The sequence below is a fragment of the Caloenas nicobarica genome, chromosome Z (genome assembly GCF_036013445.1).
Source record: "Caloenas nicobarica isolate bCalNic1 chromosome Z, bCalNic1.hap1, whole genome shotgun sequence".
In the NCBI taxonomy this organism is placed as follows: Eukaryota; Metazoa; Chordata; class Aves; order Columbiformes; family Columbidae; genus Caloenas; species Caloenas nicobarica.
Window position 1 is genome coordinate 77,998,277 of NC_088284.1, and position 13,997 is coordinate 78,012,273.

Sequence of the window (13,997 nt, forward strand, 5' to 3'; positions counted from 1 at the left end):
TCAGCCTGGAGGAGAGAAGCTCCAGGGAGACCTTCTTGCGGCCTTCACATACTTAAAAGGGGTCAATAAGAAAGATGGGGACAGACTTTTTAGCGTGGGCTGTTGTGATAGGACAAGGGGTGATGGTTTTAAACTAAAGGAGGGAGATTCAGGCTGGACATGAGGAAGAAATTTTTGAGATTGAGGGTGGTGAGAGCCTGGCCCAGGCTGGGCAGAGAGATGGTGGATGCCCCATCCCTGGAGACAGCCCAGGCCAGGCTGAACGGGGCTCTGAGCAACCTGAGCTGGGTGAGGATGTCCCTGCTCATGGCAGGGGTGGCACTGGATGAGCTTTGAAGGTCCCTTCCAACCTGAACTTTCTGATTCTATTCCATGACCTAACTGGCTGATGCTGAGATGGAGCTAGTAAATCCATCCAGAGGCAACCTGATTCCTCTACCTTCGCCCTGTGCTTCTCTGTGCTTGGGGAGGACGTGCTCGCTCTGCGACGTGCGCTTGGCTGGCAGCATTTTGGAGCAGCGTACAGAGATGCCCAGAAATTCAGCAGAAGTCATTTCATCTCCAGTTCTGGGCCTGCACTGGCCATGCCAGATCTAAGTGATTTCCAAGCACAGTGACATTGACGCTTTCAGCTGTGCGCCACAGTACCTGTGTTATCCAGGTTTGTCATTCATCAGGTGCTACAGCCCCAACGTTACTCCAGATAATGGAGAGTAATTGCTGGATTAAATTAATTCTGACATCACTTCATTGATGATGGTAGAGTTACACAGAGTTTGTGAGTTTGGCCCGTGGATTTCATGGTTACGTTAAGAAGCTGTCAGTGCCGTGTACAGATTAGGGGAGCTGACACTGATAAGCTGGTGAAGCTGAAGTGTGCCATTTTGCAGTTTCATTAAATAAATCATGCCAATTTCAGTGACAGTCTGCTCTTCATCCTCTTGTCTTCCTGACTTTCCTCGGCTCTTATTGTATTATTTACATTGTGAAAATGCTGCACGTGGCTAAAGTACAAGGGCTGAAGCTCAGGACTGGAAGTGGTTTGGATAACCTCTACACCTTCCCTGCGTGAAATATTCCAGCACAGTGTCCCCGTGTTATAGGTAAATACAACTTCAGTGAACAAAATGGAGTTACAGCCTCTTACGCCAGGGTAGATTGGGTCAGCTGGCTCAGTTCATTTGGGAATTGTACACAAGGAGTAAGAAATTACAAGGAGAGTGTTAGGGGGAAAAAAAAGAGTACTGAGACTGCAAGATAACTGATTTTGAAATCCCATTGACAGCAGATTGGAGGACTGGACCCCTACAAATCGGTTTTTTGCGCTCACTTCTTTGATGGCAATCATCAGCAGTTTTAGGGCCAGAAAAGTATTCCAGCATCGTTTGAAGGATCATCTTACTTGATATATGCAATGAAAGTTAAACTTTGTCTGTATAAATGCACTTAAATGTTGGTTTTTTTTTTTTCTGGGGGAAAAAAATACAAACTGGATTTGATAATATCTCAGTAAGTTAACAGCTGGCTTGAATTTTGAAGGTCTGGTGAACTTCTGGAGTATAATAATTCAAGGGAATGAAAAAAAGCCTTTAGCCTTGTTCAAATAAGGATAAACAAAAGCACAAGTGTCATGTATTAACTAATGTTACTTGAGAGAATTTTGTGAAGTCTAGTACAGGGATGATCTTTTAGCACTTGCTTATCTGCCCATTTTAAACAGCAGGTCCTTTCTGCAGTGTAAAGAAAAATCCTTTTATTAATAGCTCACTGTCGATTGAATGATCAATTGCTTGCTGCTGACTTCATCATTTTATCAGGATGGCTTCTGATTTTTTTCCAGTGTTGGCAGATGACACTTATCTATATATTTTGGAAAACAAGAATTTTTTGAGTCCAAACTGATGAAGAAACAAAGTTGGCAGACTGATTTCTACACTCCGTGTTGATTGATGTGATATTCTTTCACTGGGCTTCTAAAAATCTAATTTGTATATCCCAATGAAAACCCCATCATGGGCTGAAGTGAAATTTTTGTCTTGCATTCTGAAGCACCCAGTAAATTTATAATTTTGGTAGTAAGTCTGGAAAACAGGAATCATGACAACGAAAGATGATGTTTTAGGAATTGACCTTATTTTCAATGTGTAATACGTGCTGTATGATAAGCGTAATTTCAGAAAGGATTATAATGTTCTTCAAAGCTGAGGCTATTTACTTGCCAGATTTCTCACAAATGGGAGAAAGAGGTAAACTAAAAATGTTAAGTTAGAGGCCATGATCTTATGTTGATTAAGGTAACATAGTATGGAGCTTTTCTCCAGTGCTTTATGTATAAATACATATAAATACGTTTTTTTTTTTTCCATTTCTTGGGCAGGCACTTCCAAATAAGCATAGGTGGCTATGCCATCCAGAGGGCTGAAAAAGTGAGCAGTCCAGCTGGTCAAAAAAGTAAGAATGAATTGCAGACAAAGTGTTTGAGAGGCGATACTGAGTGAGGAATATGGGAGGTGGATTCAGCAGCTATGAAAGGGAATTTGCAACAGAAGGTAAAAACCGAAGAGGCAGCCTGGTTGGTGTGACCGCGGGCCCATGTAGCTGACTCGTCCGCTCTGGTAACAGCAGACGGAGAGGCAGTTTCAGAACTTGGCAGCCACAATTGTTGAGGGTAATAAAACATTAAAAAGCCTTAACTTCAGGGAAGAGAGGCCTGAAGGAGAACTGTATAGCCATCAAGTAAATCTGCAGTGTATCTCACTGAGAACCAGAGCTACGGTTGTTTGTGCAAGGGCTGTGCAAGCGCAAACCCCTCCCGTTCCTCGCTGAACACAACTGCGCAGGGTCTGGAAATCCTGTGAACCAGGCACCTTCAGCCTTGGCATGGACAGAGGCCAGGACACTCGACCTCCTGCTTGGACCAGGGCAACATCCGTGAGATGAGGTGTTGGGAAAGACAGGCAAGAGGCACACCGGGCAGCGAACACAATTCTCATTCAGTCTGGTTGCAGTTTTATTTATTGCTTTCACTGTTGCATATTAGCTTCAAGTTCCCTGTTTTAGGTTACTTTGTTTCTGCACCTATTTAGCTTACATTTTTAAAAGTGGCTTTGAACTGGCAACAGAAAGATCATCCTCAGGCTATGGACCTGCACTTGTGGGGTATTTAATAACATTTTTCCTAGTAAACTTGCAAATTTCTTACAGAAGTATCTCCAATCCACCATTCAGAAACTTGCACTGGTGTTAACAGACATACTTTCTGACAGCGCGAATACATATTTTAGGTTCACATTCATAGCCTAACAAATGTTTTTTAGGATACTGAAGTCCGGAGTCATGTCCACAGGTCTTACCTAGCTGATATCAGAAGGTATTTTCACAGCAGCAGCGTGTCTTCAGTCAGCCAAATGCATGCTCCACTGCTGCTGTTCCACTGCTAGGTACGTTGCTGATTTTTCTCTTGGGACCTAGGCAGTTACAGAAGGATTTCATGATCTCTAATAAGAGACATTATTTGTTAATAAAATAACAGGGAGCAGTAATACTCCATGGGTGAAAACATTTCTGGGAAAGCCCTCATTTTGCCTGTGAGCTTCAGTGCAAGGGTTCATTACTTTAGTGTCACTGGCCTTGCCATAGTTCCTGCATTGCTGTCCAAAACACTGTCCTGATCATCCATCAGGCCTTTACTGAGCTGGAGCACATTGCTCTTTTGGCTGGCCTAACTCTTTAAGAACAAACTGGAGGCATCTGCAATCCCTTAGTATCTCCAGAGTGATCCAGGACCTTGCTCAGCTACAAAAGCATTTGTCTCCAAAAGCCATTTATTTCCTTCTTTGGGCCTATAAGGGGAAAACCAGGCAAAATGAAACGCAAGGAACAATCTAATTCCTGGAAAGACACCTATGATTATCCCCAGGTATCCTGAAATCAAACATATAGATCATAGACATCCCTTGTGTAGGATGTTGTATGCATAGAATGCTGTGACATGAATAATGTACATTAAGTCACACTTGCTGGGATACAATGTGCACTGAACTGAACATAAATACTTTTTAACAGGCATACCTCTCGTGATGATGTTGGCTGTACGTTAAATGCTCAGTGGGGGTTCCGAGGCAGGAAAAGAGTTTGGTATGGATTGGAAAACAGCCTTGAAGGGAGTATTTCAGCCAGCAAAAATTAGAGTGACCGTAAGGGAAAGTTTGTCTCCCAGACAGCCTGAAATGAGGGTTCCGAGTATGTTCTTGCACCTCAGCAAAACTGGTTGAGAATGAAGCACAAAAGAGTCACAGCGATAAACCTCCCTGGATGAGGGCGCACACCCCTGGTCAGGAATGCCCGGTGACAGACGAGGTCACCTCTTGATGTCCTTTCCCACACGACAATTCCTTAGAAGCTGCACATCGGTCTGGTTGGTCAGAAAGAGGAGCTCAGAGTCTCTGAGTAAATATGACTTTCTGTTAGACTTGTGTTATGATTTCTACCATATTAATTAAACCCCAGCATTTGTTTAAAGTGGCATTTTATGGATTTTGGTGGAATTTGAATTTTTGTCACTATTCATTTGTTCAAAAGCATCTGTCTTGTAATGATAGGAATTAATCTGCCATTTTTGACCAATGATCAGTAATGGTAAGTGATGTCCACCACTACTTGTAGTACTTTTTGCTTGGCTTCTATGTGGACAATTTCTTCATATCTTTTTCTCTGCAAAAGTGGTAGTTGAGGGTGCAAGCTTATTTTATTTTATTTTATTTTATTTTATTTTATTTTATTTTATTTTACCATATTTTATTTATTTCATTTATTTTATTTTATTCAGGTTGGGATAGTTGTTGAATTGCTTTACAAAAAATGTACCATCTGTCATTCTTCATTCATTAAGAAATTCCCTTTCATGCATCAATTCAGTTAGTCTCCTTAAATAATAGAGTTCTTAACTTTTACAATAAACCTTCAAGTTAAGCCCTACACAAGGTAAATGATAATTGGTCTGCTCTTGCCTGTCATTTCCCATCCAGCCAGCTTCACTATTGACCTTTATCGTCTGAGGAAAACATTCTCAAAACACAACTTTGCATGTTACATTATATCATTTTGGGTTCCTAATATTCTGGAGGAATCAGAAAAAAACCCTGTTTTCCTAGCATCAATCTCTGTCTGTCTTTACTCACTTCAGTGTTAATTATGAGCTGCTAATTTTATATGTGGGCCTGCAGACCTGTACCAGATGAATAATTAGGATCATTTACTCTGGAGCTTAGCACTAGGCTTTATTTACCTTATATGTGTAAAATGCATCCTAGTTCTGATCCAGCTAGTATCCTGAACAAAAGTATTTCACATATTGTAGTTTGAACTGTTTTCTGATTTGCTGATTTTAGCAAACCAGCCAGTGGTAGCATAGGCTTGCTGGTTTAATACAAGAGAGACAGACAGTAACTTGCTTATTTATTACAACAATATATATTTACTACGGGTTCTAATAGTATTATTTTATGGTACTTTCATATAATCCTGTGTTATAATGACCTTTGCTCCACCTGCAAATATTTTAATGCCACTTTGACTGTGAACTTGTAAGCCGATTTAAAAATGTATCTTTCTATATCCATAAGACCTCTTCATTATTCTCAACATCCCCTAAATCCAGTTTCCCTGCTTAGGAGCAACATTTTTGTGGTCTTCAACTGCTATTATCTATTATATTAATGACCTGACCGTTTCACATGCAGCCTGTTTCAAGTTGGTTTCAATAAGTATTGGTCTAATAGGAAATAGAAACAAATAAAACAAGAATGGAACATGAATAACAGTAGCAGAAAGAGAATACAAAACAAATAAAAAAAATCTGAAGCCTGGAAGAATTGTCGAACTTTTCAATAAGATAAAATAAAATCCTGAGAAATAAGTAGGAAAAATTGCCAAAACCCAAAGGTGGCAACATTTGCTGCTTTATGCTACTACTGTCTTTAGTGCTGCTTGGACGCTGCTGGAGTGGAATAAAAATACTCATGAAAAACATATGCTGTATGTATACCACTCAGTTTGTTTCCTTTTGAACTTTCCCTCAGAACAATTACAGGGACCAAGAGCAAGGATGTTGAAGGCACAGACCATGCACCTACAAAATTCAGCTCATTTGCGAGCCTAACGCTGTCACCACAGACTCCAACAAGTTACTTATTTTCTCTCTTTCTGCTGGCAAAAGGAAAATAATGTTACTTGTCTACTTGATAAGAGCACTGTAATATTACAGTGATTATTGGAAAATAAGGTTTGTTAACAATTTTGAAATAGTAACTCTCCACCTACCAAGTTCTATCAGGGGAATTTCAACTATTAAGTCTCCTAAACAAATGAAGCAGAAGAATGCAGAATATCTTACTTTTACTTCTTATGTATTATTGACGCAGAATCTCCATAAGCACTATTAATTTAATGACAGACAATGAAGAGATTTAAATTCAGCAGTCAGCCATGGTGAATGTTTGCTAATATCAGTTTTAACTGGAATTAAGTCTAGCATTCCTTTTTTTTGCAGATATTGCCTGTATATGCAATCCTTCTTAAATTGCAGATAGAGTACATTTGCTCTTGTGATCGTATCAGTACAGCAAATTAAGAAGCTGCTTCTTATTGTACAAATGATATGTTGGGTTTCAGCAGTCTGTCCAATAGCCTTACGAGACATTTTCACAAGTATTTTGCTTTGTACCGTTATTTCTTGTTTGGCTTACCTGGCAATATGCATTTATTATAAAACTTTGCAACCCAGGTACTGCCAGGCACTGGCAATAATAGCTACTCAGCATTGGAAATTAAGAGTAATCAAAAAAAAAAAAGTGGAAAAAATAGCAGTAGAATTACTGTGAATTACTCTGGATGTGAACCATACTAAGGAGGATGTGTGAAATTGAATGTACATCGTATTAATTCTATTGTCTGAGAGCTGTAATGCTACCTTTTTTTTTTTTTTGAGAGTACAGTGTTGCCTGAACTGCTCAACTGATAAATGGGTTTTGAATGAATGTTTCTTGAGACCAAAAAACAGGACAAAGTGATGAAAAAGACCTTTTAGAGATCATTCAGTTCACCGCCGGGCTGGTGAAGGATTATTCTCCATGATCTTTGTTCAGTCCAGTTCTAAAAGTTCCAGCCAACAAAGTTCCTACAACTGTTATTTTACTCTTAAAAATTATCAATATCTGATAATATATATTAATACTATACATTGAAATATATATTAATATAAATATATATTAATGTAAACAGATACACATATGTTTATATTAATATATCTAGAATAAGCCAAACTGGTCTGATGAGCTATTATGTCTATTTGTTTTAACTATATAAACATCTAAGAAGTGACACAGGAACAGGACCACTAATGCTTTTGTATTGCAGAGACGAGATGGAAACCCAAGGCATTTATTCAGAGTACAGGCAAGAGAAGGAAGAGAAAGGTGAGAAATGCCCCTGTTGGGGCCTCTTCTCACGTAATTTTAGAACTACAGCAAATGCATTTCCCTGGATAAAGAGTCAATCACTCACATGTACTGAAATGCCCTGGCAAAAATGCTGGCGATGACCAAGCTGATATGAGATGCTGTAAGAATATACCATGAGTCTGATCTGCTCTGAAAACAGGCAAAAACTGAAACGGACAGAGAAAACCAAAACTATTAGCCCAAATTTGTCAGTAGCGAAGACAGGATTGTTCTAGAGTCCACCTCTAGCAGGTACAGTATCCTGTCTACATAGAGATATATTGTATTTCTGTTTGCAGTAACACACAGATACTAACAGTTTTTCCAAGTTAAGTGTTTTAGACCTTAAGTTCTGTAACACGAAGAGTTAGCTATGCTTCTCATGTGGAGGCCATAAAGTCCTGAAAGGGGATAGTCAGGTCATCAGTTTATTATTTTTAACAATACATAATTACTTAACATTGTACATGTTGAGTTTAAGGTCCATAGATAATATTGCCTGTTTGCGATACTGCAGCTGTATGGCTAAAGCTTATATAATCTTTAAAAACGACCACTAGTGTTGAGATCCTAATTACTGGATGTCCTTGATTTTTACAGGGCCTGTGTACTCACAATTTTAAATAAAGTAAATGAACTTGAGTATATGGAAACTATGGCTTAGTTTTCCGGAAACTACCAGTCATGGCAACTCCTTTTGCTAACTTTAATGTAAAATCAGGGCCCTATCAGCCACTTTTAAAATGAGCTATGTCTTAAACCCCATGATTCTTCCCTAAGAAAATCCAGAGAGACAGTAACAAAGCTAAAATTAGAAATCAGGAGCTGTAGCTTCCAAGGCAGTGCACATTACGTGACATTTTTTCAATACCACAGGCATTTTCTGCTAGCAAAAGTGGCTTACTGAATGTATTTCACAATGTAAAAAAACCTTCTTTCAAAACTCAGGGCTGGATGACAACATGGTGTTTACTTACCAAATTTCAAAACCCCAACATTTAAAGAAACAGTGAATAACAATATAAATAATTAATTCTGATGATTAAATAATGATTATAGCATCACAACTTGTAGTTATAATGGCGTCACCCAAGCTATGCAACTGCTTTCAAAAATAAGATAAGCAGTCAAAATAGTAATCTATGGTGGTACCATAATCTGTTCAAAGCACATCACACAATCATTCGCCAGAATACCTTAATGAAACAAAACTTTTCTTATATATATCTAGTGTTGAGAACTACAGACTTAGATGGAACATTTCATTGTTAATAGTGAAAATTACCTTTAAATATGAGTCACGGCAGATGTTGGAAGAACTAGGCTGCTACCAGCCAAAATCTAGAAAATGGAATTTTGAGAACAAAGAAAAATTGGTTTACCTCAAGAATATTCCAGCAAAAAGCTTTGGCCCTTGCGAGCTCTCCACACCCAGCAAATTACAGGCAAATTAGGAATTGCACAAGTTGGGGAATGTCACATTACAACCAGCTCCAGCAAAGCACCATTTGCATGTGGAGGCTCCCCCTGAGCAGCACGGTTGCCAAAGCCGATGGGACAGCTCTTGTTTACTCCTACTGCAACAGGCCCAAACTCTTTAAAATGGCAGTTTGCGGCTAAATGCGTAAAGCCAACATGTTACGCGTCACTTACGTCTATCCAAATACAGTGCATTCTGCACATGCTACAGTTGGGATAGCTGAGTCACGCCAGACAAGACCTTACCACTGAAAAATGTATGGTTTAATAGACTTGTAAATTTAAAAAAATAATTCTTCTAGCATTTGTGTAGCGAAACAGCTCCTGTGCGCCTACCGGATTCTCAGATCTAAAAGCAGTTTCAAAGAGAGGACACAGCTGGGGAACAAAATAAACACTGATATACACATTGGGCATCTCCTGGAAATAGCTCAGCCTTATGGTTTTGGCGAGACCCTGCCTTTATTCTTATTTCCATGCAGACTAGTTTATTTTGGGTTACTTACCCCCCACGTTAACTTACAAGACAGCGCTAGGGTGACATTTTAGTTTCATGTTCCCCTCTCCTCATGTTCATTAGGGAAAAGTAATAACATTATAAATTCATATTGTTGGGAGAGAAGGGTGATTAAGTCTGCAAAACATTCAGACAACACTGGCATTGTCGAGCTTCTGGAGGGAGGCCAGCCGCGACTCAACCGATCTGAAACTAACGCTTTTTGGGGGCGGGAGGAGGGGGCTGACAAGACAGCGGGGCAGAGGGGGGCCCTTCCTGGGGGCGCCCACGTCTGATGGCCCCATAAATCGCCTCACGCACCGCGGATGCCGAGCGGGCGGCGCCGCCACCCCCACTCCTCACACGGCCCCGCCGGGCCCTGCCAGCGCCGCTTCCCGCCCTCAGCCCCGGGCAGGCCCCGCCCCCCGGGCAGGCCCCGCCCCCCCGCCGGCCCCGCCCCCGCCCCCCGCCGGCCCCGCCCCCGCCCCCGAGGGCGCACATGCGCGCTGTGCGGGGCGGTGCGCGGCGCGGCGGGAGGAGGCGGGCACGGTACGTGGGACGCCGTGCGGCGGGGCCGTTCCTGCCCGCTGTCCCTCTCGCTTTCCCCGTCCTGCGCCCCTCGCTGGGGCCGTCCCCGTGGGCGCGACCCCCTTTCCTGCGTGCGAGGCCTCCGCCGGGCCTCGCCTCCCTTCACCTCAGGCGTCCCGCGCCTCACCCCGGGCCCCGCCGCCGCGCTCCCCCCGCACACGGCGCCTGGCTGTCCCGGCCCGCAGCCCCCGCCGCGGGGACCCGAGGGGGCGAGGGCTGCGGCGGGGGAGCCATCCCAGCGGGGCGGGCGGCGGGGAGAGGAAGCCGGCTCGGCCGGGGGGTCGCCCGGCCTTGCTGATGCCCCCGTGGGGCGGGTGGGTCCGGGTCTGCTCGTCCCCCTTGTGCAGGGAGCCGGTGAAGGGCAGGGACGCGTCCCGCACAGGTGCAGGCAGCCTGGGGTCTCTTTGCAGGGGCTGGTTTCCTAGAGAATACAGCTCTGCTTGAAGCAGGCCTGAGAATATCGTGTCCAGTTCTGGGCCCCTCAGTTCAAGGACAGGGAACTGCTGGAGAGAGTCCGGCGCAGGGCAACAAAGATATGAAGGGAGTGGAGCATCTCCCGTGTGAGGAAAGGCTGAGGGAGCTGGGGCTCTTTAGCCTGGAGGAGAGGAGACTGAGGGGTGACCGCATCAATGTTTGTAAAGGGTGAGTGTCATGAGGATGGAGCCAGGCTCTTCTCGGTGACAACCAAAGATAGGACAAGGGGCAGTGGATACAAACTAAACACAGGAGGTTCCACTTAAATTTGAGAAGAAACTTCTTCTCAGTGAGGGTGACAGACACTGGAACAGGCTGCCCAGGGAGGTTGTGGAGTCTCCTTCTCTGGAGACATTCAAACCCGCCTGGACACCTTCCTGTATAACCTCATCTGGGTGTTCCTGCTCTGGTGGGGGGATTGGACTAGATGAGCTTTCGAGGTCCCTTCCAGTCCCTGACATTCTGTGATTCTCTGAATCGTGCTCTCATGCGCTTACTCTGGTTTTGCAGTCCTATCATCTGCAATGGGAAATTTAAGAATCTCAGAAACGTTTGCAGTGTCTTGTTTTCCACATTCCCTCTTGACATCTAAGTAGCATGAACAGATTAACGGGGTCTTGGTTTAGCTGCCATTGAGAAGAATATATTTTAAAGTGCTAGAGAAATAATCTATGTCATGGGCAGACTGAGTGATGTGATTTAGGGCCAGGTCCTGAAAAAATGAATGTTTCATGGGGCACTGTGTCCTTTGTATTTCTTGTTAAAAAAGTGGTCTAGTTCTAATAGTTACTGAGTGTTCATATGCAGTGATACCTGGTGTCTAAAAACACATCTAAGCAGCCATCTTTGTGGTGCATCCTCTTTGAAAGGGGGGAAAAATCAAGCTGTCTGTGTGAGAGAGTTCTGTTATCTTTAAGACCCCGGGAAGGAAGCATTCATGGGATAGGTAAAATGCTTATTTGAAGCTATAACCCCTCAAAGCCACGTTGTTGGGCCATTGAGAGCTGTACTGCTGGCATGCACAGGAACAGTTGCTTCAGCTGGACTCTGGTTGCCATCCCGTGGGCTCTGTGTCCACAAACACTGCAGTTATTAACGTTCTGTGGAGTCGTTCAGTTCTCCAAGGAAAAGGTGGTTGGCCCACAGAAGTATCCCACAAGCGAGTTCATGTTTCTGGTTGCTGGTTGGACCATACTGCTAAGGAAGTACATCAAAACAGCAGTACCCTGTCCAGCTATGGGCTCCCCAATACAAGAAAGACAAATGCATACTGCAGGAAGTCTAGTGAAGGGCGACAAAGGTGATTAAGGGTGTTTGACATAGGAGGCAAGGCTGAGAGAGCTGGGACTCTTCAGCATGGAGAAGAGAATGGTCAATGGGTTCTTATACTGTGTATAAATACCTGGTGAATGGGAATAAATAAGGTGGAGCCAGACTAAAAAGTGCTGTGCACTGAAAGCGTAAGAGGCCGTGAGCACAAACTGGTGCGTATTTTTGTTATTGAAACTGAAGAAAAATTATTTATTGCTATGGTAATTGGACACTGGGACAGGTTCTCTAGAGAAGTTGTGTGATCTCCATCCTTGGAGATAATCAAAACCCAACTGGAAATGATCCTGAGCAACCTGCTCTACTTGATCCTACTGTGAGCAGGGGGATTGGACTAGACAATGTCCAGAGATCCCTTCCAGCCTCAGCCATTCTGTGTATCTGTGTTTCTCTAGCATACTTGAAGAAACATGTCTTTGTTTTACTTAAAGAAACAGGGTTATTTTGCCCCTGTGCTTTGTTATTTTACTATTCATTTGCTGTAATTCAGTGAAAGTTTTAAGTGTTCGTTTTATCTGTCAGTACTAACATCTGGTTTGCTCTGCAGGTGTCCTGTAGCATGGCAGGTGAAGAGGACTTCTTTCTGGAAGAAAGAAGATTCAAGCAGTACTGCGAAGAATTTATTAAACATTCACAGCAGATAGGAGATGGTTGGGAGTGGAGAACTAGCAAGGTAAAATAATCGTAGTGTTAATTTTTAGATAACCTTGCTGGCCTTTTTGAGCTGTTGACAACCACCATTAGCTGGAACATCTTTTAAGGAGGGTTTACAACATGTGAAATAAATGGCATTTTACACAGCTGGTCCAAGAACAAAATAGTGCAGAGGTGGTTTATGAGAGCGTACAGTACATGTATTGAATATGGTTCATGAATCCAGAAGCAACTGCTGGGATGGTCTAGTGCAACTGGTTGTGTAACAAAGGAGTAGGATTACCTGAGATGATTTGTGTTTTGATCAGAAATGTCTTTTTTTAAGACATTACAGAGTCTTCATTTTCAGAATTCCTGATGGTAGGGAAATAGTCACGGTGTTCAACAAGCTATTTGAATGGTTGGCTATGCTTAGAATAGAATTTGAAAAAAAAAAAAAAAAAAGCTGTTACTTTTAATCTTAACTGCCTGACTTCATCTTCCAGCCGTTGGTAGCTGTACCTTGTCTACTAAGCTGAGGACTCTTCTTTTATCAGGACTCCCCCTGTCTTGGTTCTTTAGATTCAGATCAAGTTGTCCCTTAACCTTGTCATTGTAAAAGCAAACCATGTTGAGCTCCCTGACTATTTGACATGTTTTCCAATATTTTAATCATTCTTGTTGATCTCCTCTGCATCCTTTCCAGTATATAAAAATCCTTTTTCATCTGTGGGTAGAATTAGACAATGAACATTGCATCACTGTGAAATTCAAACCTTCCTATTCTTGGCAAGTGCTTGTGGTTATATATCCAAGGATCACTTTAACCCTTTAAGTTGAAATATAACGTAGTTTTTGTTCTAGATATGTGACTCAATATTTTGTGTTAAAATACGTTAGTTGCATACAGCAACCAGAACAATCTGTATGAGTGATCCATCCTCATTTGCCGCTTCCCCATAATTTTCAAACCTCACCAATAATAATTATATATTGTTTGTAGGTCATTAATCAAAATTTTAAATAGCACAGGGCCAAGACAAGTCCCACAGGACCCCATTAGAATCACTCCTTTTATGATGATTCCCCATTTTTTAAGTTACCTTTGAGATCTGTGAGTTAATAATTTTTTCATCTTTTACTGTGTGTCAGATTAGTGTGGGATTATTTTAATTTTTTAATTTCTGCTTGTGGGATCAACAGTTATCTTATGGAAGTCTGAGCATATATTGTTATGACTTTTACGTTTATCAACAAAACATGTCTTTTTAAGTTACCCTGAAAAAAATATATTTTTCTTAAAAAATAACTACATTTACTGCATATATTTCTTTAGTGACTGAGTTCTTCATGACGCCTTGTGTTGTTTTGCTTGGGAGGATGTCAAGCTAATATATGTACAGTTGCACAAATTAGCCCATATATAAAGATATATGGATACATGCTGGCTTTCTCCAAAGTTCTCTGAAACTTCCACTGTCCTTGAAGACTTAGAGAAA

At 42.0% G+C, this 13,997-nt stretch overlaps 1 protein-coding gene across 1 annotated transcript in view; it reads left to right on the forward strand.

Annotated features, from left to right (window-relative positions):
• Window positions 1–9,973: 9,973 nt before the first annotated feature.
• Window positions 9,974–13,997, forward strand: part of ATG10 (autophagy related 10) — an 84,365-nt gene continuing 80,341 nt past the window's right edge. The window contains exons 1-2 of the mRNA XM_065657159.1: window positions 9,974–10,023; window positions 12,413–12,538. Of these exons, the coding sequence (XP_065513231.1) occupies window positions 12,425–12,538 (114 nt within the window). The 5' untranslated portion in view covers window positions 9,974–10,023; window positions 12,413–12,424. The remainder of the gene's footprint in view (window positions 10,024–12,412; window positions 12,539–13,997) is intronic.